This window comes from Lontra canadensis, unplaced genomic scaffold, assembly GCF_010015895.1.
Source record: "Lontra canadensis isolate GAN:19392208 unplaced genomic scaffold, GSC_riverotter_1.0 scaffold49, whole genome shotgun sequence".
Taxonomy (NCBI): domain Eukaryota; kingdom Metazoa; phylum Chordata; class Mammalia; order Carnivora; family Mustelidae; genus Lontra; species Lontra canadensis.
The window spans coordinates 5,238,544-5,265,250 of NW_022631043.1; the positions used below are offsets into that span (position 1 = coordinate 5,238,544).

At 45.9% G+C, this 26,707-nt stretch overlaps 1 protein-coding gene across 3 annotated transcripts in view; it reads right to left on the bottom strand.

The window, feature by feature from the left end:
* Positions 1-11,273: 11,273 nt before the first annotated feature.
* Positions 11,274-26,707, bottom strand: part of KHDRBS3 (KH RNA binding domain containing, signal transduction associated 3) — a 182,358-nt gene continuing 166,924 nt past the window's right edge. For 2 of the 3 annotated variants that reach the window (XM_032873485.1, XM_032873486.1), the window contains exons 8-9: positions 14,769-14,827; positions 12,283-12,901 (exon numbers count right to left, since the gene is read on the bottom strand). In XM_032873485.1, coding sequence (XP_032729376.1) covers positions 12,810-12,901; positions 14,769-14,827 — 151 coding nt within the window. In that variant the 3' untranslated portion in view covers positions 12,283-12,809. Of the gene's footprint in view, positions 11,333-12,282; positions 12,902-14,768; positions 14,828-26,707 lie in introns of those variants that run through there. The other variant, XR_004384512.1, reaches the window with a different exon arrangement.

The window sequence follows — 26,707 nt, forward strand, 5'->3', positions numbered from 1 at the left end:
CTGGCTCTGGAGGGCCAATCTGGTGAGAGGACATCAGGGGCTACGAGACCTGGCACCCTGCCTGAAACCCAGGTGGTGTGATCTGGAAGAAATGAGCAGCAGAGCTACTTGCTCAGCCTCTTGCTTCCAGTGAGTCCAATGGTTGGAGGCAGGGCCCAGCAAGTGGCTCCAAGATGGGGGTTCCCTGACAGAAGTGAGGCAAGAGGAGAGCTAGGGCTTGGGGGTGGGCTATCGATGGCTCTGGAACCATTGCAGTGGGAGATGGAGGATGAGCAGGGAAACGGAGGCCCAAGTCCCCCGGGGGGCCGCAGGGGTTAAGGGGAAGGCTGTGAGCCCAGGCGGCAGAGTGGCAGAGGCTGAACCCCGCACAGCAAGTACAGAGCATGTGGTGGCTGGCAGCGTCGCGGCTCCACCGGCTGGTGGGAAGGAAGGGGCTGCCAAGCCTCCCCGAGGTGGAGGACCCGGGCTTCACCTGGCAGGCTTTTCCCTGGGCGCCTGCTTGTGTGCAGAGCCTGGGTCATGGGGGGAGGGCGGACCCTCAGGAGGTCACTGTTCTGGGAGGAGACACACCGTGATGGCTGAGGGTTTTCATACCCGCAGAATCAGGGGGTGACATCTATGTTGAAAGTGCACGTGTGTGAGGGCGCGTGTATGTGCGTGTTTGCACGCGCGGGGTGGGGGGGTGTCCACAATAGCTAACAACTAATTTATATCACGTGCTTACGAGGTGCCGGGTCTCACTCTGACAACCCCCTGGAGGGAGGCGCGGCACTACCCCCCCATTTTCTAGGTAAGGACGTAAGGCACAGAGAGGAAAGTGACCTGCCAGGTGTGGTGGGGCGGTGGTTTCCAGCACTGCCCCGCCCACAGGATCCCTGCCTCCTGGCGTTTGCCCCCAGCTGTGTGCAGTCACCTCACACTGGAGCTGGGCTGCCGTTTGCCCAGTAGCCTGCTGGGGAGGTGACACTATGTTATATCTGGGATTCGGGTATGAAAGCCTGTGGCTCTGTCTCGTGTGTTCTCTCTCGGGGACTCTTCCTCGTGGACCACTTGCTCTGGGGAAGCCAGCTGCCATGCTGTGGGGACACGGAGGCAGCTGGTGGAGAGACCCGTGGGGACCCCTGGCCAACATCCCGGGAGCGGCTCCGTGAGTGGCCCCTGCAGCCCCAGCGGACACTTTGCCATCCCGTGAGAAACTCCAAGCCAGAATGTGACCCAGACTCCGGACCCTCAGAAAACACAGGACATTGTAAATGTTTGCTCTTGTAAACCTCTGAAGTCTGGGATAGTTCGTTCAGCAGGAATCGATAACCGAGACACCAGGTGTCCGTTCTGGTTAGCACCGGACTCCAAAGGCCGCGCTCTGACGCGCCGTGCTGTGCTCTTGCCAGAAGCCCCAAGGAGGACCGCTTTGGAGGAAGGGCATCTTGGGTCAAGGGCAGAGCAATGGAAACGCGCCATGTGGGGCAGGCTGAGTGGGACGGGCCCACGCGTACGTCCCGGTGTGTGGACAGGCCGCCGAGCGGGACCCGGGCCATCGGGACAGAGGTCAGAGCTGGATGTTCAGGGAAGGGTCTGCAGGGAATGAAACCCCGGAGGTCACTGCTGAGCAGGGCCACGGACGGGGGGCTGTCCGCTTCCCACAGAAGCACCTTTTTCTCAGAGCTTCCGGTGGGTCAGTGCTACAGCCCCTGGCCCAGGTCGCCCTGCAGAAGACCCTCAGACCGCGCGGCAGCAAGCATAACATGGACAGCTCCGTGGAGGGACCACTTTAAAAAGCTAGCTTCGGGATCGAACACAAATGTGTTGAAAAACCCATCAGCTGTTATTTTTAAGACCACGAGAAGCCACGGGGATCCTTTACAAAGGCTGGAATGGTTCTTTCAGCCTGCCATGCCTGGAAGGCTGCTGGGAGCAGCAGAGAAGACGAGGAGGAGGGAGTTCAGCTGAGACGGACCGAAGGGAACGCAGCTGGAGAAACATCAATCAAGTCGAGTTTCACATCTACAGGTTTCCTCTGCTCATTGGCGCTCCTGTGCTCAGTGACCCACTCTCAGGCTTTCCCCCAGCCCCAAGGTGTGATCTGTGGGGACGCCCAAGGAACCCTGGCCAGGTCGGGCCCTGGGCCGAGTAGGGAAAACAGTCCCCTGAGAGGAAGTCTGTCCTGTGGGCCGGAGCCCCCAGAGCAAGGGGACCTGCACCCTTGGAGCCCCTGCTGGCCCCCCACTTCCCACCCTGCTCCCGGGGTGCCCTGTGCTGCTGGGGCCCAGCCTCCCGTGTGGATCACTCCCCTGCATCCCTCCCGGCGCCTCCCACCTCCCTCATCTCAACTGCACCCTCTCCAGCAACTTTTCTCGGATCTGCTCCCTGCTCTCACTCTGCGAAGACAACCAGGGTCACAAAGGCCTCTGTGTGTCCCCACCTCCAATCCCTAACGTATCCCTGCTCCTCCTGCGTTTTCCCATCACAGGGAGGGTATTTATTTCCTCAGTGGCCCTACACCAGATTCTCTGTGCCGTCCAGTGCCACTGCCCTGCGCTCCACATCAGTCCATGGACAGGCTTAAGGGCTGTACTTCCCAGGCACGTCTGGAACTTGGCAGGTCCTCAACCTTTGCACGGCTGCCCGCGGGGCCAGGCTAGCATTTCCTCTTCCCTTCACTGCCGTGGCCTCTGAGGGGGTGCCTCCAACTGGCCGCACCACAGCCTATTCTCAAGGAGGCTGCCAAAGTGACACAACACTCCTCTGCTCAAACCCTCCGGCACAAAGTTCCCTTTTAAATAAAGCTTTCAGGCGGCCCTACATGCTCCAGATCACCCCCCCACACCCCGCCAATTTCACTGTCCTCTTCCTTGCCCCTTGCTCGTGCCACTGCTTCGATACCGACACCCTCCCTGCTCAAGCCTCCAAGCCTGTCCCCACCTCAGCCCCTTTGCACTTGCTCCCGTCTTGGTGTGGCTCACACGCTTCCTTTTCTAGGTGCCGCTAACCTGCTGCCTTGGCAGTCGAAACCCCGCCTCCCATGATGAGGCGCTCCTGTTCTTCAACAGCACCAGCACCACCCGGCCCTCTCCGGCTTGTGGCCGGTGGCCTGCCCCCTCCTGGTGGAAAGTGAGCTCCCTGAGGACCGGCTCTCTGATCTGTTCTCTGCCCGCTCTAGCTTGTAGGGCAGTGCCCAGCAAGCACCGAAGACATTCTAGACAAGTATGGGTTTCGTGAGCGAAGTTAGGGAGGAGTGGGGGCGAGGAGACGGGGACAGACGGGAGAGCAGCTGGAGAGTTCGAGTCCCTGGGCCGTTGGTAGGTCTACGACTCGTGTCCCTGACGCTGTGGGTAGAAAGGCTGCAACGAGTGAGCTCAATTTTTTTTTTTTTTTTCCCATTTGTAACAATCTGGCTTATGGTTTGAAGTTCCTGGTTGTTCAGTTAATTTCAAACAAAGGGTCCCTGGAGCCGTCACTGTGCACCGCCCTCCTGACTGAGCACTGAGGGGCGCTCACAGCCTCAGGGGCGGGGCGCCCACCTGCTGCCCGCGTGGCCTGTGCTGCACTCTCTCCGACCCGGGGCTGTCCGTCCTCGTGCTTCTGAGATGCACATCCGTGTATGTGACAAGTGCAAAGGCATGATGGCCGAGTGGAGACTGTTTTTCGGATGCATCATGAGAGGATAAGGAAAAGCGAGCTTCTTAGAAGTTACTCGGCGGTTATCACAATGTTCCCAAAGCCGCACGCTGTCGAAGTGAATGCCTTAGAGGAAATGTGTCTTTGAGGTAGGAGAGTGACAACTTAACAATGCACAAGACTGTTCCTGAAATTCCAAGACTAGGAAACATGTTGTGTGAGCTTCCAGCAGAAGGAATAAAACATCCTCCTGGGGCAAACTGAATTAAAGTCACAATGCAACAGTAAATGAAGAAAGGAGTACGAACAGAATAATACTGTCCACAGGGATTATGACCTTTATGTTCCACAACAAATTACAGAGAGGCATGAAAATCAGCTTTCTTTTCTGGCTGTACCACTCTGCTTCCTGCAAAAGCCTTTCTATTAACCTTTTACATGACAGGATAGTCTTGGAAGAACACGTCCGTATTTATTGGTCCATCACTGAGACGCACAAATCATTTTCAAATCTGGACTATGTATATAATCTGGCCTTCTCTCAGTGAGTTCGCAGGCGTACATGGTTCTCGAGTGTGCAAAATTTAGAACTTGTTGAAATAACAAGACCTTGTTTTTCTAGGTTTATAGTAAAGTGCAGGAGATTGAAATGGGCAGCTTTTATTAAGTAACACACAAATCATTTGTTTGTTGTTGTTAGGAGACCACAAAACAAGATCAGTTTTCTTCCCTTTTTTTAAACAGGCTTTCCAAATTAAAAAAGCATATCATTTTATAAAACATTTCACAGGACATAAAATTGTGAAAAAAATTCAGATGATTTTTAAGCTCCCAAGTGAATTCATTTACTGACTAGGCACGTTGGTGAGTCGACAAATTCTAAGCAGTCCATAACTCGAAGGAAAGCCCCTGAAAGAGAGGAAAATGAAATACATTTGTATACATCAAGAAGCTAATAATTATTGATGCTCTGCTGGGGAAGGCAGGATTTAGGCAGAGGAAGGAGGCAAGTAGAAACTTAACAGAAATAAGGATATTTATGGAAAACGAGGCAAAATAAGAATTACAGAAATTTAAGAACATAAAATATTTGTGTTCGGTAAGGCAGATGCATGGTAAATTAGTATGAGGAGGATCAAAATACTCTCCATTACAAGGTTTTTGGGTCTGATTCCAGAACGGCCCTTGTTTGACATGGAACCTCTAATACCAAAATGTGAAACGGGTCCCTAGGGGTACACACTGGACAGTCCTTGGCATCCTGTCCTCTGAGAGGAGACCCAACGTTCAGATGTATTTACAAGTTTTTATTAACTAACACCAAGGAATATATTTTAATGTGCTACACAGAACATAACTGTTGTTTCAAAAACCCAGTGGGCATCAAGAAGGAAGAAGAATGAACCCAATCAGCATGGAGAAGTGGCCGTCACAATGCTTATTCCTCATGGCTCTGGTCACACACACCCGGCCCTAGGGGGACCTGTCAGCACCATACTGTTCGTGGTGCCCCATGACCTGGCACCTCCCAGCTCCCCAGCACTGCCCCGTTCCTCTCCCAGCTCAGGCACCTGCTCAGGTCCCCCCACATGGCGCAGCTTCCTGCCTTGGTCAGTGCCTGCCTCGCTCACCTACACCAGCCTGTCAATGCCTGCCCATCTCTGCAAAACCTTTTCCTGCCCCTCCGCCCAGGGCTCGCCCCCTTGCCCCACGGCGGCACCACCTCTGCCTTCACTTAGCCTCTGATCGCTGCACATGCCTGAGACAGGGAGCCACGTCTTGGGAGCCATGTGGTGCCGCCTGCACGTGCTTCGGTGGGGGGAGGTAGGGGGCTGGGACCCATCGATGCCACCTGAACTGAAAGGCTGATACTGTAAAAGGTCAACATCGAATGTAGTAAATCTATTAATTGGGGTTTTGTTGAGTTCATCGATGGGTTCTTCCAGAACAGCCTGATGACTGTTTCAGGGCACACAATGTAACGGACGCATTCCTGACCCTGAGGGACTCTGGCTGGAAGCTCCAAATTAGGTGTTTGCCAATCGAGTGCAGGCAGCCGGTACTCTCAGAGTGAACAGAATAAGGGTTCTTTGGCAAAAGAAGAGAGGGAAGATCTCAAAACGTGGGCAGGATCTGGGGAACAAGAGCACAGGAAAAGCTGGGTGGGGACACTGCAAAGTAGCACCCCGGGCCCCCCAAAGCAAATCCACTCAGGCTCGGGAGTTGGGGGCTGCACTGAAGGGGTCCGGTGCCCCCACATGCCTCACTCATCCACACCCAGACCTGACCCACACCGTGCCAGCCGCCATGCTGGGCGCCCACTTGGAGTGGGGCACAGGTGCTAACAGCTGACAGTAAGGAATGCATGCAGTATGTAGGGTTCAAGTTTCCTAAGGAAAGCAATACAGTAACATTCATAAAAAATTGAAAGGTTCAATGACCCTACTTCAGAAATTTGTTCTTAAGTTGTATACAAATGTGTGCAATCACAGCGATGGAGGGCTAGGCTTTCCAGCACTTGCACTGATGAGTGTAAAATGCTGGGGGTGAACTTCATGTCCGTCAGTACTTGTTTAAATTATAAACCACATAACTATTATTCAGTCAATAAATAGAAAAAGGTAGCTTTACAGTATAGAATGATAGAAAATGAACTTTAAGATGCCCTCTAAAGTGAAACAAGGGGGTAGAAAACAGTGTGCTGTTTCGTGTGCAAAAAGGTAATAGTTAGAAAAGAAACACGTGCTTTGCTCATGCACAGACTATCTCTGGAAAAATATACCAAAACCAAGCCAACAGCTTCTTGGGGGCTTGGGGGTTTCATCATATACCCCTAAAATTTTTGGATTTTGTACGAAGCACATGTATTACGTATTAAATAAAGGACATATTTTGGCTTTCCAGCTTCCATTTCCTCCCACTAACAAAGTCAGTAGTTGCAGAAGTAACTATCTTATTTCCACTAAGAAACCAAACTAATATTGCAAAGTGCTCAGGGCTGGCATTTTAAGAATTATAAGGTTGTTGGCTCATTGACTCCCTTCCTCTTGTGTTCCACACCGAACACCTCATCAGCCCCCACTGCGTGCCAGGCACGGTGCTGGCATCTGGGTGGACCAGTCGAGAAAGACACGTCAATGAGTGGAGCAGAGACGCAGCCCGGGGACAATGCCTCCAGCTCCAGCCCGGCTCACTTCACACAGCGTCTGCCCATTTCTTCTCTCTCCCCATTTCTGGCCCTGTCAGGTATGAGGCCGCAAACACAGACACATGAGTAAGGCCCGGGTCTTGCCAGCAGTGGGGATCAAATGAGACTTTTGGGTATCTCTGTCTACACCTGAATGACCACATTTAAGAACCTGCCGAATTCTCTCCAGGTTCAAGGATGACTCTAACCCCACCTGGTAAGGCCAAGGGCGTCCCAGTCCACCCTCCTCTACTGTGGAGACACTGAGCCACCTCATTCATTTCACTCACTCACATATTCAACTGCTTGTACATGGATCCTTTCCCGGGCATAAGCATGGGGCATACGCTAGAGGTTTCTACACTGGTGAGGGGGCGTGGAGAGCAGCATGAACGATGCGTTGAGGGACAGCTGTTGCAGAATTCAGGCAACTCCAAGAGTTCTCAGCATGGATCCGACACCAGGCCTGAGGTGGAGACAGTGTGCCAAGGAAGGCTTCTGGGACAAGGGGAAGCTCCCAGGCCCACTTTGAAGCTGGACAGACCTCAATGACTCACTGGGCCAAGAGCTGGCAGAGAGGGGTAAGGAAACATGATTTCAGGCAGTGGACAACTCAGACAAGAAAGCACCAAGAGGGATGTCCAGTAGCAAGGCTGGTGCAGCCATGAGGCTGGAACACAGTCACACTGGGCTTTGGGTTCAAAGCCAAGAGCCTGAGCTCTACCCTGCACGCCAGTGTGTGTGGGGGGTGGGGTGGGGGGAGGCGGGGCGGGCAGCCAGGGGATCATCACACTAAGGTCTGAAACAATGTTGGTGCTAGGTGCCAATCACTGAAATTGAATCCCACTGAGAATCAACCTCAGTTGGATGGGATTTTCCATTAGATAAGAGAAGGATGCAATTCAGATCTGAAAATGTTCTACAGCCTTTCTGAAAGATGGACACAGAATCAAGACAAAGTAGATTTCATGATTTTCAATATAATCATAGGGTTTTTTTCCCCTTTCTATCTGTACAAGACACTGAATATCATTGTAAATAGATCTTATTTGCATAGAAAATAACAAACTTTATTATTTATATTCATTACCTAAACCCTATAAAGTGGCTTCTATTTTGGCTAATTAGACTTTTGATTACATTTTTATTTTTTTCTCCAAATTATTGGTTTTAGACTCTGGGATCCATTTCTCTGTACACAATGACCAGAAGCACTGTCTAATTTTGAGTTAAACCAATGGAGCTAGACCTTCTGAATTATAATCCTGTGGACATAAGTAAGGTTTTTGTTTTTGCTGGGGGTTTTTTTGGTTTCTGCTAACTATTCCTAAGCACCCCTAACACTGTCTGCTAGGAATCCTATCGATCCACTGACAATGTCACTCTCTCATATTCATTGACTTGCTGAATACTTACTCTGCTGAGAGGAGACTGAGAGGATAAAAGGTTAGAGCCCTATTTTTTAAGACACTCTGTGTCTGGATATCAGATCAATAGCTAGTGCAAACAGAGGTTGGTACAAAGTTCTTGTTGAAGCAGAGACTGACAAGGCCCTCTCTCTGCCTAGGGGGAGGAAGCGGGGCAAGCTGAGAGGTGAGGAGGATGTTACAATGGAAAATGGGGTCACTGTGTCTAAGCTTCTTAGCGGAACGTGTGCGACCCTTCATTATGTGCTCCCCGCCGCCCAGACAGCACATCTGTTGCTTTCTCTGATTACCTAATATAGCTGCCGTCTCCCAGATAATCGTACTTTCTTATCATTCCGTGCATTTACATTAAGCAACAAACGAGCAAATACCTGCATCAGTGCTGCAAGTGTTTCTAATTCTTCCACAGTAATACCGAGGTAGCTGGCATTTCTGTGCCATTTTATGGGTGGGACACTGCCATCTCGACTGTAGTTCCGAGGTCGGGTAATTAAGCAAGGTCATCAAGCTGGTAAATGACAGAGCTGGGATATGAATGCTTCCCAGAATACCTTCCCCTCTGTGCTCAGGTTATCTCCTACTGGCACTTACACCCCTGCTGGCACCTGTCTGGCAGATAGGTCTCTCTTCCACGTGCCTGCACCTGTGCTACGGACTCTTTCCTTGCCCATCTCCCCAGCAGGCTGTCGCGTCTTCAAGGACAGGACAGGACTATGTCATTGGCACTGAACTTCCAGGATCTGTAGCACAACGTATCTGCGTGGACACTGATATTGATTCAAGCCAGACGTCCTGATCAGAAGATGATTCAGAACCTAAATAATGTCAAAGAACTTCTCCTGAAGGAATCTGGTACGGGGGTGGAAGAGACAGGGAAGGGACTACTGGACAACAGCTGTGTGCTGATGACGCTGAGGGCTCTGGGAGTTACAGGAAACATGTAGACCAGCCCCTGTGCTCAAAGAGATGGTGGGGGAGTCAGTGCTAATCCAGAACTCAGCCAACAACAGAGACTCTGGATTAAAGTTTAAAACTGGCTCTACCAGTTGCTGGGTGTGAGTTTTTTACCTAAATGATTTCACATTTTGAAGCTGAAGTGTCTTCCTCTGTAAAATGGAGGCCACACTTACCTTCTTGTAGTTGTGAGGATTCAGTGAAATCATTTACTGAGAGTGACAAGCTTATGCTTGGTCGTAATGGCAACGTGTGACCAACCTACGTCACTAAAATGAGTATAAACTCAGCATGCTACTTCAGAGAGGGCACTGGGCCAAGTCCTGAGGAGTGGGCACGATTTCTGTGGGTGGAGGAATAGGGGCGAGCCCGCTTCCTTTCCATCCTGAATTACCGCAGCCTGAGGAAGGCCCACGTCTTAAAAGATCTTTACATTCCCGGTGCCTCTTCTGTGTCTAGTACAGAACTCAAGCTCAGTACATACTGTAAAATGAGGAGAGAAACTAATCCCAGGAGGGTAGACGAAGGTTAGGGGAAAGATCTGGGAAGGGTGCAACGTGCTCTGAGGGGTGGGGAAGACCGCGTGTCTACAGCAGAGTCTTCATGTGGAAACCGGAAGCAATAAGGCTCGGCAGACTATGTGCTCAAAATGGGAAGCCCTTGGAAGCCAAGCAGGAGGATTCTTGTCCAAAAGTATTTCTGCGGCTTCCTGACCTTTCTGGCTCACGATCCCTTTTTATAGTCCAATGGGGCTATGGGTTCTCTATAAAATGAAAATAAACATAACACTGAACAATAATGCCTATGAATTAGCTCTGAAGACCATCTGGGGGTTTACCCTCTAGGGACCTATTTATAATCTCTCACTTAAGAAACCTACATTATTATTCAATATGCTAATCCCCCTCCAAAATTACTTACTAAGGAGGAAAGAGTGAAAAATTCCAATATTAAAACCACACATTGAAAAAATGCATGATGTGTCACATTCTCTTTCTATGCAAGAAAAGTCCCCCTGCCCCACCCCCCAAAAACCCCTCAAAACCAAAACTCTTATGTTGGTCCATGAGAATAAAGAGACCTATTCTCTTCCCAACAGTTAAGGTAATTATTTCAGGTGAATTTTGGCTATTGGAGGGGAAAAAGGCTCAGCTATTTCCCATACACATTAAATACGGGCATTCAACTTGACAATTAAACTTCACATTTACTGTAATACTTTTTAGGTTACAAAACACTCAAAATATTAGCTCAAAACACCATAGTATTAGCTCACTCAATTCTTAGTAACAACTACATGCATTAAGCATCATTCTCCTTGTGCTGATGTCCAAAGGCACATAGTCAGGGGCAGAGCTCAAATACAACTACTTTTAAAAAAGCAAGACACTCTGTGATGTCATGGCCTAAGTAGTGTTTCTGATGGTTCAGAAAAACAAAACAAAACAAGACAAAAAACAAGAATACCCTGAAACCAAACTAATGATACATTTTCCTTATAGATCCCTAACTTTAAAAAAAAAAATACGAAATAATTTTATAAAACAACTGTTATGTTACTTGTCTTTTACAAGTAATAACTTATTTTGCAAAATTCAAAAAGGACAGAAAAGTACACACACAAAGTCATACTTTCACAAGCCTAAGATAATTATTGTCAAAAATCTGGTGCATACCAGTATAAATTTTTACCTTCAAATATATAGCAAGTACACACAGTTTTTAAAAAAAATAAAATTGGGGTCATATTATACGTTAGGCTTGATAAACTGCTTTTTTGCCTTAATAGTTTGGACATTTTTTCATGTTACTGCCTGGGCTTCGATTTCTTATTGAAGAAAGCAACCCAAGTATTAACTGCTGTGACGATTTATGCCTCTGCCCTCTGTGGCACCAGCAAGGCTGGCTGGGTCTGACTTGTTTATATTCAGGGAGCTTCTGTTCTGACTGGAGGAGTTAATTTGCCGTAATCACCAGTGCTGGTAATAGGAACCAGCGTGGGATATTTTCCATGGGACTTTAGATAAGCATGAAATTGTCTTCATCTTCCATAACACATCACAATAATTGGAACAAAAGGCACTCACCTTTGTTTGCTCCTTGGGCACAACCAGTTCCTCTGACTTCCCAAGATGGCGGACATTTCCTAACAAAAGAAAAGACCTTTTTACTCAAAGAGAAGGAAATCTCTTAAGAAACAAAAATTAAACATTTTACATCATCTACAATTAAAAAAACAAAAACAAAAACAACAAAAAAAACTTAAGCCAAATGATTAAAGAATAACTTTATTAAATATTTGTCAGTTTTAAGAAGTGCCCTCAATTACTAACCAAAGAATGTATTACAAACAACTAGTTATGAGGTTTTACATTTGTTTAATAGGGAATAATTGGCCCCAATTAAACTGACTGAACTAAGGCTTTTTAGATTACTAAAACAAATTAAACTTTTTAAAATGAGAATTTAGGTGATCTTAAAACCTCTCTAAAATGGATAATGAAACTTGCCAAGTTGTAATCTCCCTGGTTTTATTAGTTATATTAAGATAAATTAAGTGAGATTAAAATCTTATTTGATTTATTTACCTTTGACAATGAAGACCGTTTAAGGGTTACACATCCTCAGCCTTGGCGAGTGCGACCTCAATTAGTCAAGTCAGATTGTCTTTAAAAGCTTTGTGCTTATTGCTTCCAGCATGGAGCGAGGTGTTCATTAAGGTACCAAAATTCTCATAAAAAATCCAAAGTTGCACTAGTGAAAAAACGCTCAACAAGATGAAAACTGATCACATCTTTTTCAGAAAATCAGTAGTTATTTTAAAACCAGTTTTTAAACAAGATTTGGTTTTGCGTCGTTTTAACTTGCTACTCACGCAGCTTAACACCATGTGGACTCTTTAAACAGCATTTAAATCTACGGTGAGTATAGAATGGTACATTTAATTTTATACCATTTTTTAAGTCAGTTGTACAATGTTTAGTGTGACCCTTTTATGACAAGCGTTGTTAAATGAACTCTTTCCCTGTTTACAACTATTTATGAAGGCCTTTTTAAATAAGAGAAACATGAAATTGTTAGCTCACACACACGGAATTTCTTTCAAAAGTTTATTTAGTATCAAGCAAGAGGAGACTTTGCTCAACACTACAGAACATTTCAAGACTTGAGTTACAAAAGAATACCACATTATTTGCACTTGTAATTGGCTTCCCTTTTTACGCATGTTGGCAAGAGAAAAAAACTAGCATATGGCTGAAAGATAAAATAACTAATTGCTATGGAAACCTTTAAAATGAAAGGTGAGGCTTATGTTAAAAGGATGGATTAACATATTTAGTAAACCTAGTTTTTTGTTTAACACTAGTTAATCAAAGTTATTTTTTTCCTTTTGATGACCTATTTTTTTCATATACATACTGGAAATAACAAAATTTTACATGTCTTTTTTTTTTTTTTTTCTGCCCAGGTTGATGTTTCCACAAAGTAGTTTTAAACTTCCATCCATTCAGATTTTAAGCATTTTGATTTATTTAAAAAGGGATTGTTCATAGAAAAACATTACTTTGAACAGTACACAGGACTGGTGGAGACTGGCTATTTCACAACACCAGACAGTACAATCAGTATCTGCCGTAGGGCTGGTCTCTGTAGACGCCCTTTGTGGTCCTCGCTGCAGGTGCCTTGTGTCTCGAGTTAGTCCAGTCCTCTTGCCCTAAAATCAGTAAGATATCGAATCACAATTAGATCATTGCCATGGATCCCGCTGCCTTCATTTTTCAGAATCTACCTTAACCCTGAACCAGTGGTAGACGTCATATTGAAGACAGATAGCCCTGAGGTACTAGGGGTAAAAAACAAAAGGGTAATTACTTAGAGAAAAATTACAAACACAATAGAAAATGGTCGCCCCACTAACAATACCTATCAGTACGGGAAAAAAAAATGATTTTTGTATCTTAAATGGCAACCGACTTTGCAAGAACTTTCCTTTTGGTCACTCATTTTTAACAAAAGTTCACACACTCAAACAGCAAACTGAACTGCCTTTTGCTAAACGTTAAGACATTTATGAATGGGAAAGAGAATGGGAAGAGGATCACTCAGACTTCTTTTGACAGCAAAAACAAAGACAACACAAAGATTTGTGCAGACAAAAGCAGACAAACGTGATGAGCACCGTGGGGGTGGGCAGGGTGGGAGGGAGTCCCAGGTCCTGCTGTGGACAGTGAATGGAAGTCGTGTTCAGAGGAAATGTAGCCTCAACAATACTTTCCGAATATGAAATAAACTTGAAGACAGAATGTCAAGTCTCACTCATCCTAATACTAAATCCATACCAGACAAGTGTACAAATAACAAAAGGCATTCCATCATCTCGATCTCCTGAAATTAAACACCTGTTCCATCCCAACACTCTCAGCGAGTCATCTACAAGTCTCCGACAACAAACAGTTAACATCTCTGCAGCAACATACAGCAATTTTAAAAGCCATGTGTCCACTGAGACCAATTTGAAAAGGCTGTGAAGAAAAAATGCTTAAAATGACCTCTTCTTTTGATACAAGCATGCAATCAACGTCATTCCCGCAAGCTAACGTGCATCCATTTAAGTAGACAGCATTCAGCAAACCAAGGTATTTCTCTTAAGTGTTTGTTACAAATAACAAAAAAAAAAAAAAAAAAAAAAAAAAAAAATCCAAGGTGAGGTCATCACGGCTTGGGGCAGGTGATATAACAAAATGCACTTCAAAAGGAGCACCGGAAAATGATTTTTCAGTTATGTTCAGAGAAATGTCAGAACATCCATTAATCAGAATCCTGATTCACTTGCACTGGGTACTGGAGGCATTTATCAGAGCTTTGCAACTGATTGAAGCTTCCTGTTCTCTGATCTCTTTGCCCTCCGGCAAAGGAGCTTCTTGCTATCATTATGTTGCTGCCGCCAATTCTTTTAATTAAACCTGTCCTCCTTCTGCATAGAGACTTTGGACCTGGATTCCCCAGCATCTCTACCAGCTCTCACTGAATTAAGTGGGGTTTAGCTGTCTCCCCATAAGCCAGAGAGAGCCTTATGGCCCCCCACCCCTGGCTCAGTGCTTTTGTAACCTTTACGGAGTGACTCCCACTGTAATGTTTTTCGAGGGTTTGGGATCAGAGATGAATTAAAATAGGAAGATGGGGGTGGGACAATCCTTTGGGAGCTGCAGTCTCCAGGGCTTCATTTTCCTTCACTGTCAACAAGCAAAGACACTTCAAAAAGACCCGAGCTATCAAGTGTCTGCAGTCTGGCAAAGGACTCTATAAATGAGAAAATCAGCACATGGCAATCAACCCAAACAGAAAATCTAAGTTGAGAATGTGAATGTAGGCAATTTTCTTTGAGTTTTTAGTCCTCTTTAAATATTAAATTTAAATCTTAAAGGAGCTGAAAATAGCTAGATATGCACAGATGAACTGAAAGGGAAGCTGCTGTTTCAGTCAAAATGTCTTTATGGATTTCTCCTCAGTTCCGGTCTTGAAGGTGTTTCTGGGACCACTCTGCCCGCTCTATTTCTGGTTCGTGTGGGCCAGTTACTCACCGTAGGAATCGTAGGTCTCTTCACTGAGTCCATGTCCATAATCATAGTAATCAGCACCACTGTATTGAACAAAAGACGCCAAAAAACAAACAAAAAAAAGGTGAAAACAGGATAAAATAACTTGACCGTGAGCTTAAATCATATTCAGTGAAGTATTCTAAAACCTAAAGATAACCAGTCAAGGGCAGGGCTACACACTGAAAGAAAGAATTCCCACTGAGATGGCAGAGACCTAGCACAGAAACTTCAGACCTCAGGAGTATCAAAGATTTCCAGCTGTAGTACCTGATAAATGTGCCTGGCACTTTAGCCACAGGCTTTGGCCAATGAGCACCACGTGACTGTCTGTGCTTAAGGGATACACAGCCTGTGTGTTCTGGAAGGGCAGGGTCTGCACACATGACAGGTGTGCCACGGACAGCACAGTGCTCCGGGCCTGGCCCCACGGCCCTGGAGAGCACGGAGAACCACAGGTCCAACGGAAAGAAGGCAAAAACGTTCCCTCCTCTTTCACTCCTGCCTACCAGAAAACCCGACGCTGCGCCATCTGTGGGCTTCGCAGCGCTTTGTAACCGGGACTGAGGTCCAATGTTCTGTTTCGCCAGCACCATGGCATTATTGTCAGGAAGTCGGTGTGATGACTGTGTTGCGAAGGACAGCAGGGTGACTCCGCGCCCTCCGGTCATGGCCCCCTTGCAACGTCCATGACGATGGAGGCGGACCATCTTTGCACAGCACAGGCACATCTATGTTCTAACATACAGCATCCCTGAGATGGGGGCGGGCGGAGGGAGCCTGTCATCAGGGCCATTCTGCAGATAATGCGAAACAGTCTACAAATACACAATGTATTTGAACCAGGCATAATTTTTATAGGAACAAACCTATGGAAAATCTAGATTACTAAGCCAGAGCAGATATAAGTAGTTTATGACGCTATTCTGGGTATCTAGGGAGGAGCTTCCACTCACCCTCTCAGGCTTTGCGCTTTCCCACTCTACTTAATTTTGTAGGGAAACAATCATCCTGAATTTGTTATCTTGGACTGTCATGGAAATAAACATTCTCATTATTCCAGCCTCATGCAATCAAGTAAGAAGTTCTAATCAAAATAGAAAATGATCCAGCTCAGCTGCTTAACACCTTAGGAAGTTGCAAGATAAATAATAAAATCTGTAGAGTGAGTGTTGCTGAGTGCCAGCTGCCAGGGTCCCACGGAGTCCCCACAGCAGCCCCTGAAGTGAGTGGGGCTGTCATACCCATTTTAGAGATAAGGATGCTGCTGCAGATCGGAAAGCCAGGATGCCAGCCAGAATCTCAGAGAACAGATAAGTGACACACTCGTCGATCAAACCCACACCTGGCTCTCTTCCCACGCGTCCCGTCAGGTAAGCGGCACCAGAGACTCAGCCACTCTTGACGGCTGCAGCATAGCAGAGCGATCCTAGGATGAAGCAGTAAGCAAGGGGAACAGCTTCCTTTTTGCCTCAAGCACGTGCGGGTGGCTCTTCACCTCTGCTCCTCCTTCGGCCAGAAATGTTCTTCGTTTTCCTTCCAATCTACGTGCTGCTCAGTCTGTAGCCCAAATGCTACCTCCTTGGAAAACCCTCCCAGTTTCCCAGGGGCTGGCTCCCCGAGACGGCACACCTTCCTTGTGCCCCCTGCCCCCCCGCACCATGCCCGGCCCCAGGACCTTCCTCTGGATGGACAGAGGCGGCGGCCTCACCAGCGGCTGCATCACACGGCTTCCCAGAGAACGTAATGGCAGAGCAGTTCTGAGCCACCCGCCAGGAGGGTGAAGCTGAGGAAGGGGTGCAGAGAAGGGACGGACAGGGAGACGGCGGCAGGGGCCTTCCAGGCAGAGCAAACTGCACACGTAAGGCACAGATGCACGAAAAAGCCTGAACAATCCAGGTGTCTACAAGTACCTCATCGCACGGAGTTAACAAGCACTGATAAAACGCCGGGGCTAGACTATTCCTCGGTATAAAATGCTTCCTCCACGTGCAAAATATAGGTCAGATCTTGTTATCCTGGTTTAATCACATCCTCACTAGTTAATTAAACACAGTGTAACATACTGGTTATGAAGGGAGCTCGCCGGAATAGGACATAAGCTCTCTGGAATGTGCCGTGTTAAGAAGCTCCACGGCTTTTTTAAATGTTGCCCAGGAAGAGAACAGTCACTCCTACAGCTGACCTATTACACCACGTGGCACCGTGCAGCTTTTCTGAGGAGGGGCACATGGCTGCAGAGTTTTATAAAATGGTCTTTCAGGCTGACAGCTGACACTCCTAGAGGACGTGGGAGGAAGGCAGGGAGAGGGAGGGCGGGCACGCTGCTCAGTGAGACCCCTTCACTGACCACGAATCCATGTGCAGGATTGCACTTGATCTTCCTAAAATCGCTGTCCTTGAAGACGGAGCAGCCGAGGCTCAGTGAGGCTGGGCCACCTGCCCGGAGTCACACAGCTCAGAAGGGACAGCGCCCACACCACGTGCTGAAGACCTCCACCAGTTGCAGACTGTGCTCACTGTGGGGCCACCTTACACTGGTGGGGGGTGGCGGGAGTTCCCTGTCCACTCTGACCTGCTCTGTCACTCTTCCAGAATGTCTGACTTGCCCCCTCTGGGGCATCTAGGATCCCTCCTCATGCTCGGAAATAGAAGGATTTACACACAACTCATTGCCCTGTGATCATGGTGAATTATCACTGCCTTCTCTGTCTGGTCTCAAATTCCCTCTCTCCCTTTCAGTAGCCCTCACTTTCTCTCGAGGCAACAAATTTATCTATGGTGAGAAGCAAATGGGAGGAACTAGCTAAAAAAGGATCAAAGAAACATTTATATTAAAAAACAAAAATCCAGCAACAACAAGCAATATAAGAAGTAATATTGCTTTCCTACCTCTTAAGGTTTTATAGCTTTAAATATGAGAATTGCCTTTAAAGTAGAGTATTTTCTTTTTTTTTTTTTTTTTTCCCATCTTGAGTACAGAAATTCAGAGATTAACCCCTTGATGAAATGTCAGTGTCAAATACTGGTCAAGACACTGGAGTCTGAACTGGGACCCCCACCTGCCGGGCTCCCTAGGAGATCCGTCCCACCCGCTGCCTTCGTGCTCCATCCGTCAAACCACAGGCCTATTCTAGAAGCTACGCAGACTCCGGGCAGCTCTGACATTCTCGATGGCTCACGCACAGCAACTGGCCACAAAGCAGTCAAAATAACTTCTCATTTTGTTGCAAATAAATTGGCTAATGTTTCATAGAAACTCAGCACTAAATTAAATGAACCTCAGTCCTCTTTCCAAAGGTCAGAAGTTACAGCATAATGGCTCCTTAGACAAATAAAACGCTGATGTTCTTGCGAACTGGATCTGTTGCACAAAGTGAGTCACGTCTTCACAGGCCTAGGAGAGTATTCTTCACAGAGGCCCCCTCTGCGCACCTCGGGTTGTAAATGGCAGGCACTGAAGCTCGCCGACAGAGACCCTGAACAGTGGCTTTTTGACCCAACCAGGTCTTGATTAAACGGACTGAACAGTCATGCACATCCGTTTAGACTGGACATCGGTCTGGGAAGTGCCTAAAACTGTAGAAAAGTCCAGGGCAAAGAACGTTTCCAGTGAAGAGGGAGCACAACTTGCTGCTCCGGCAGTGGTTTGGTGATAAGACCATCGTGGTTTTGACAAGTGAAAACTTTAAACTGACATTTGCTATCATTTCACCCAGTTTCTGATTATTTATTGCAAGACTGTCACTGAGCCAGGACGCTGGGAGCAGCTGAGCCCCATTCTCAGAGCTGTCAGTTCCACTGAATTGCTTTGCCAGCCCTTCAGTGCGTGCCCCTCAAATGTCTACTAACCAAAGATGTGTCCTATTTCCCAAGGATAAACTCAACCCCCAACATATGACAAAAGGAAAAAGACATGAATAATCTCTTCACTTATGCATACGACATTATAATATAACATCAATAATAGATTGGAAAACACAGTAGGCCAAGTAGGACTCAACTCCATCACAAGGGATCCAAGAAGCTGGTCCCTGAGCAGATCAAGAGCGGGCTCTGCTCATGCTGGTACCAAGGCCGTGTCTGCCCAGGGCCTTTTACTCCCCCACATTCTACCCCATCCCAGGGGCCGAAGGAAGTTGGAGGATGCGGCCTATCTCCTGGCTTTCCTGGAGGTTCTTGTTTCCGTCAACCACAGTCAAGACACAGACAACAGAGGGGTCAGGGAGCAAACTGCAGCCCTGGGACCAAGCCCACCACTCTCTAGACCTTCCACTCTCCATTGACAGGGGTCCAAGAGGAGAACAGAAACTCTGAGACCCTTATCCCCTTGTCCCTGTGGGATCAAGAAGGCAATCCCAACATTCATCTGTCTCCTGCCCTTTCAACCTCTTCAAGACTCTCCACCAATTTCTACTTTAAAGTCACTGAAACCAATCACATGAGACCCCTTCCTTGTATTTACGTCAGCTCAGCAAGCCCTAGACCACTAGGATGCTCTTACCCACAGGCCTCAAAGTCCTGCCCACCTGCTGCTGTCTGTCCTCAGCTCCTACCCAGCTCTGCAATCCTTTCTCTGTGCCCCCTAGAATTCATGGCCCACCGCTGGCAAAACTCCCTATATAGTCAGTTTCCAGAGCGCTCAGGGCAAAAAGAAGTTGTGTCGTCATTCTTTTCACCAGCCATTCCCTTTGCCTAGAATGCTCTGACCTCGAGATATCTGTGTGGCTAACTTCATCTTTCTAAGACTTTGCTCAAAGGAGGCCATCTCAACAAGGTCCACTCATTAGGACTGCAACCCCCCTGCTCCGGCAACCCTCACCCACAGGACTCTGCTCCACTTTCTTCTACAGCATATGTCGCTTTCTATCATGCTACATACTCATTTCTTATACGTACTATTTCCTCTCAGCAGAATGAGAATATATGCTCTTCAGGGAGGGACTTGGGGCTGTTTTATTCGATGACATACCTCAAGCTCCTTTAGAATAATACCTAGTACAAGGCAGACACACAGTAAAATTTATTAAAATCACCGAGGCAGTGCAAGAAAGACAAAGTGTTATTAGTGAATAAAGGCGAATGACACACTACTCCTCTCACCTCACTTCTAAAGGTACAAAATAAAAGGACTTAAAGGATTTAATATTTTTGGGATGTTGAACAGACTTGGAAAATACAGTGTGATCATTACTCTCCAGAAGCTAACGAAGATGAACAAGTACATTTCCACAGAAGAGGGTACAGGTGTGTCTGAGCACAGAAGGGTGGCCAAAATACCTTGGGATCAGAGTCTCATTATATTGGGAGGTGAGAAGAAGGTAGGAAGGTGACACGGATTGGCTGAGGGACTGAAAGAGGAGGGAAGAGGCAATAGGTGAGTCAGGGTCAGGCTACAAAGAAATTCATGAACTCTCAAAAAAGGGGGAATTACTCCACTATATTAGTGGTCAGCTGGTATACACAGGGGCACAGAAAGTGTGTACCCATGTGTATTTTTTCTCATTTAACCTCATGACAAATTGATGGAAGTAGGTATTATTCTATCCCTTTATATATAATAAAATTTGAAGCTCTGAAAGTTACCTAAACTATCCAAGGACAATCATGAACACGTAAGGCCCAAAGCTGTTATGTCAGGTCTGTCTGGCACCATAGCCGATGTTTATCCGTGAGGAGCTGCCCTCTCCTCTTCTATAATGCTAGAAAGTTTGAAGTTAATCCTTTCAACAGAAAAGTTAGGGCAGTCTGCTTATCCCCGGCTTTAATTCTTTCTTCATCTCCTGTTACATTCACAGCTCTCTGCGCACTCAGTATGCCCTTCAATGTAAATAATAACTTGTGTCTTCAACTTCAGTTTTTTCTTTTATGAAATTCCCTCTTTCCCTTACTCTTAGTTTTTTCCGTCCTGGTAATGCCAGTTAGGTTACTTACGAAGTTTTGGGTTCTATCTTCCATCCAGTTTTTCTATCCTACTTGGTGACTCTTTATCCTTTGGTGATACTCAACGGCCTTCTGTTGGACTTTAAATCCCAGGCTCCCTAACTGGTTTGGCCTTTGTGGCTTCCATGTCCTCTGACCCATATGAAGATTTAACTACTTACTTTAAAATTCCTTCTACTCTTTGAACTCTGTTCTGTCCAAGTATTAGTTTTTTCAGTTTGCTGAGTTGTTTTTGTTGTTTGTTTGTTTGTTTGTTTTTAATGCTCAGGACTTGCTGGATGCTTTTGATTTGAGATTTTCAGTTTGTTTGTCTAGGGATGTTATCTCTTATTATTATTATTATTTTTTAATACTGAACAGGGCTTCTTTTTATTAACATATAATGTATTATTAGCCCCAGGGGTACAGGTCTGTGAATCGCCAGGTTTACACACTTCACAGCACTCACCATAGCACATACCCTCCCCAATGTCCATAACCCACCCCACCCCCCGCAACCCTCAGTTTGTTTTGTGAGATTAAGAGTCTCTTATGGTTTGTCTCCCTCCCAATCCCATCTTGTTTCATTTATTCTTTTCCTACCCCCTCAATCCCCCACATTGCATCTCCACTTCCTCATATCAGGGAGAACATATAATAGTTGTCTTTCTCCGATTGACTTATTTCGCTAAGCATAATACCCTCTAGTCCCATCCATGTCGTCACAAATGGCAAGATTTCATTTCTTTTAATGGCTGCATATGTTACCTCTTATTTAAAATAGCTTTCTTCTGGTGGTTGTGGAAAGGGGACAGAGTATACTGTTGGGTGGGATACATAAGTAATTAGTCTCCTGTACCTGGGGCTCCTGGTTGCCCTACAGTCAGCTTTGGCTTTGCATGGCCACAACAGTCATCTGGGAAGAAACACTATCACTTGGCACTGCTGAGCTCCTCTCAGGAGCCAGACTAGCCTGGCTACTCCAAATGCAGCTCTCCAGTCAATTCTCTTGGTGCCCCATGTTGAGAGCCACGGGTGGGGTTGCATCTGCCCTAAACCCTCCACCACAGCAGCACACTTCTCTGCCACGGCTGGACTTTGTTTCATTTTGCTTTCTCATAGATTGCCTTCCATTTGCTTACCCTCCCTCAGGAATCTTTCAAAACTTGTTTCTGTCACTTCCTGGATTCTGAAAGGGGAGGACGGATCAGGTATGTGTTCTTAGCCCATCCTCCTGACTCAATCTTCCTGTCTCTTTTTAAATCCTTTTTTAGTTTTATAATGCATTACAGATTATCCCTTAATCCTCAAAGCCCCTGTCTGAAGCAGATATTTTTAATTTTACAGGTGAGAAAAATGAGGTCAGAAGATGGGAACCTGTCTAATTCGTAACTGTCTTCTGTAGAGATCAGAGGAAGACTGATATCAACACTAGGACTGAACCCTGTCCATGTCTCAATCAAGAGTCTAAGATAAGGATATCTTGTTGAGATGGTTTTGGCAATTTTTGGGGGTGGGGAGGTGAATCTGGAATTCATCCCAGAATTGATCTTAAGTGGATCTCTTCCAAAATTAGTAAATTCTGCGCTGTTGAAATTTAACATAAAAGGGTTGGTGTTTTTCTGGATTGTCTTGGCTCATTCCTTTGAGAAAAAAATTTATCTATAATCCTTTGATCAAAATTAATATTTGAGCAGGCATTTAGTGAAAATTCATTATCTGACAGGAAAAACTACAGGAAGGGGCACACGTGGCCTAGGTAACAGCTCCAGTCCGGCGGTCCCCAGGCCAGTGCTTCCATTCTGCTTGGAGCCTGGGATCCTCACGCAACCATTAAGAATTTTTATAGATACAGCAAAACAGATTAAAAAGTCATATTTAAAATGAAATTCTGGGACTACTCTCATTTTCCCATTATGACAGATAACTGAAAGATCTGAAATTCCTTCAGGGGAAGTGACTAAAAAAAGTCCAATACGCTCTCAGTAAAAGCCCTACTTCTCGAATAGTCCTTTCATAATATTTGATAATATTTTCTAGGGAAGATGCTGAATAAATACGTCTCAAACTGGGTAGCACAGGTCAGATGGGAGAAAACTAGCCGTTTGCTCACTGCTCTGCTACATCTGGACCTTCCAAATGTGCTTGGTCACTCCAGCTCCTACTGGGGCTACTCTCTGAACTGAACCACTGCCCTCTGAGATGGGAGAGGTCAAAGCATGACTTTATTCCCATCTTCTGTGTTCTGCTAAGTGTGTTGCAGATCTAAATGCAAGACTGTTCATCTTCTGCCCCTCTTCCCCTGAGGACTGCAAATTTGGACAATGTAGCTTTGATGTGGGAGGGAGGCAAGGGCCAGCTGCTCTTCCTAGACACACTTGGGGTTCACAGCATCCCACTGTGGGACAGGCACCCAGTGGCAACATGTCTGCCCTCAGGGAGCTTATGGTGTGAGGACAATGCACTAAATGGGACGGCTGTACAAGGCTTACCCTGATTTAGAGAACTTGCTTCATCCCTCTCTTGCTGGTGGATCCATCTCTAACTGAGGGCTCTCCTAGAGCATTAATACAATCTGCATCTCCAAAATCGGAGGGGGAGATGAATCATGAGAGACTGTGGACTCTGAGAAACAAACTGAGGGTTTTGGAGGGGCGGGGAGTTGGGGGATGGGTGAGCCTGGTGGTGGGTATTAAGGAGGGCGCATATTGCATGGAGCACTGGGTGTGGTGCATAAACAATGAATCTTAGAACACTAAAAAAAACAAAACAAAGTATGGGCTGTGGACTCCTAGGAGCCCCTGCCATCTTATAGGGGGCCACCAAGTCAAACTTCTTGTGAAAACAAGCTAACGCTATTCATCTTTTTTACTGGGCTCACATTTCAAGCAATGTGGTGGGTAAAATTTTCAGTGCTTTGGCAAGAACCAAGGCAGTGGCATCAAACTATACTAACAGTTAAATTAAGAAAAGTACTACCATTTAAAAATATCTTGTAAAGCAGTAAGAACTGTTAATCTTAATAAATCTCAGCTGTTAAGTCCATGCCTTTTCATGATTTTGCATGATGCCATGAAAGTGTGCTTACGGGAGCTCTGCTGCTGGGTGCAGGACAGGCTGAGTTCAGGCTCTGCTCACAGCACCCCTTTCTACTTGCAGGAATGAAGCACACCAGATCATAACTATGCAGCCTTACATATGTGGCTGGGGTGTTCTCAAAAATGAATGAAGTGAGCTTGTTTCTTCGAGAAAAAATGACAGTATTTGTTACCAAAGATAAAATTCAAGCTTGCAGGTATGAACTACGAATCTGAAAAATTATTTACCCCTGTAAGTACTGAGAGCAAGCCAGTACTTAAAGACTTCTCTATTGAGACTGGTGGTGGGAAAAACGAATATGATTTTTTTGATATTGCACAAGGAAATGTGTCACAGCATCATGAAAATATGCACAGCTCAGTGTACGAGGACTTTTTAAATGACCATGTTTCCAAATCCACCGAGGGTAAATGGACCAAGGTATTTTAATGTAGCTGAGTATGAAAAGTTTATGGACATGGTTTCAGAATCCACATTAAAACTAACCTTTAAGAAACTAGCACCTGCCAAGTTTTGGTGGACGATCAAAGACTAGCCACAGTTATGCGGAACGCTGTCAAAATGCTTTTCTCTTTTCCAGCCACGTATTTGTTGTCCCAACTACTTCAACCAAAACAACGTATAACGTCAAACTGAATACAGAGGCAGATGTAAGAATCTAGTCAGCTTCTGTTAAGCCAGACATTAAAGAGATGTGCAAAATATAAATCAATGCCACAATTCTTACTAATTTTTGTCTTAGAAAATAGTGATTTTCCATAAAAATAGATTATTTAATGTTAACATGCAATGGGTTGACCCCTGTTATATATTTCATGATTAATAACTGTTTTTATTTTTTTTTATTTTTTTAAGATTTTATTTATTTATTTGACAGAGAGAGATCACAAGTAGGCAGAGAGGCAGGCAGAGAGAAAGGAGGAAGCAGGCTCCCTGCTGAGCAGAGAGCTCAATGCGGGGCTCAATACCAGGACCCTGGGATCATAACCTGAGCCGAAGGCAGAGGCTTTAACCCACTGAGCCACCCAGGCACCCCTAATAACTATTTTTAAATGTTTCTGTTTTAATTTCAAATATGGTAGATGTTAACAGATACAAGCCATACATGTCAAACGACAGTGTGACTCTAATTTTTGAGAGTATAAAGTATAAAGGAGCCTTGAGGTACAGGATGCTTGTTGGCAGGAAGTGTGAGGAAGGTAGAGTGAATATAACATACTTGCCTGAAGAATGATTCTCTTATCTGGAAAAACGTCTCACTGTCCATGTAATGATGGGGAGGAAGGGCTCACTCACAGAGCTAGTCAGGTGGACAGAGCTCAATGTCACAACTGCCTGGCCCCAGATCTCACACACACCAGGATTAAAAATCTAGATATTATGGGGTAGATAGGCAAAAAGAGTCAAAGGAAACTTAGACTTCTTATAAGCAAGGCAGGTATGTAGATCCTCCAGATCCATCAGGCACAGTTTTAACATGAGGGTAGTTTCAATCCCCTCACTGGTACATGTCACTTTCTAGTGCCTAAAATGTAAGAAAACAAATATACACTGAGGTTTGAAATAAATAAATCCTTAGGACTAAAAATTACAGACATGTGCCAATAATTGGAATATTCCACTTAAATGGCCAGGTATAATTTATACTTTAATCAGGGAATCCCTCTTTCTCTGAGAGGAAGCTTCAGTAATTCTATTAGCACAAAAATTTAAGGTCTGACTTTCAGAATTCTCAGCCTTTCAGAGTTGACATCGTTAATCTGTCAGATATTCCATTGCTCGGGAGAAGACCCATCACAAGACTGACAGGGGAGGGAAAACAAAGGCAAATTTAAAAAAATGATGTTGCCAGATGTCTGGGTGGCTCAATCGGTTAAGCCTTGGAATCTTGGTTTCCATTCAAGTCATGATCTCGGGGTCATGAAATCGAGCCCTGTCTCGGGCTCCACGCTCAGCACAGAGTCTGCTTCACTCCCTCTCCCTCTGCTCCTGCCCTGATTTGCAAGTGTGCGTGCTCTCTCTCTAATAAATAAATAAATCTTTAAAAATAATTTTACTATGTTTTTTAAGCTCGGAAATATGATTTGGTAAAAAGAGTAGGTGGAAAATGGGGCTTAAAGCAATGTGGGGAATTAGTTCAGCTCCCTAATCAATTAAGAGTTAACATAAATTTCAGTTTATAACGGAATCCTGTCTTAAAAATGGGTTGATGCCAAATACATACCCCATGAACATATTTTAAAAATTGTAATTGAAATTTTTTCTCCTTTTGTTTTCAGAGACAAAATAGGATTTTAAAGATTTACTTACTTATTTGAGAGCAAGCCAGCAAGCAGGGGAAGAGCAGGGGGCAGGGAAGGAGAGAGAGAATCTCAGACACCCCGCTGAGCGTGTAGCCCAACAGGAGACTCACCCCCCGCCCTGCACATCCCCCCATCCTCTAGATCATGACCTGAGCCAAAACCAAGAGTCAGACGCTCAACCGACTGAGACACCCAGGCGCCCCTCAGGGATGAAATAGGATTTTAAAAGGATGGGTGCCAAATCAGAGCTTTTTCTTCTTTACTAATAAATTAATAACTTAAAAAAAAATCAACGAAACTGGTTATATTTAAATATGTGTTAGCCCTCTAATTTTGTAAAACTGAGACTATTACAATCTGAATTTTACTGGGACATGAATAGTAGCTCCCGACTCTGTAAGAAAAACACATTCACCCAACTCCGCCAAGTTTTGTCACCGCTGAGGCCCACCTGCTGCCAGCGCGCACGCGCACGGGCAGGGAGGGAAGGCCAGCAGCGCACACAGCCCGGCACGTGCAAGCGACTTCCGGCTCTCGACTTCCGGCCCTCGGGTCCCGCCGCGTGCCGCCTGCCGCCCTTTACTGAAGCCAATGCTGCGC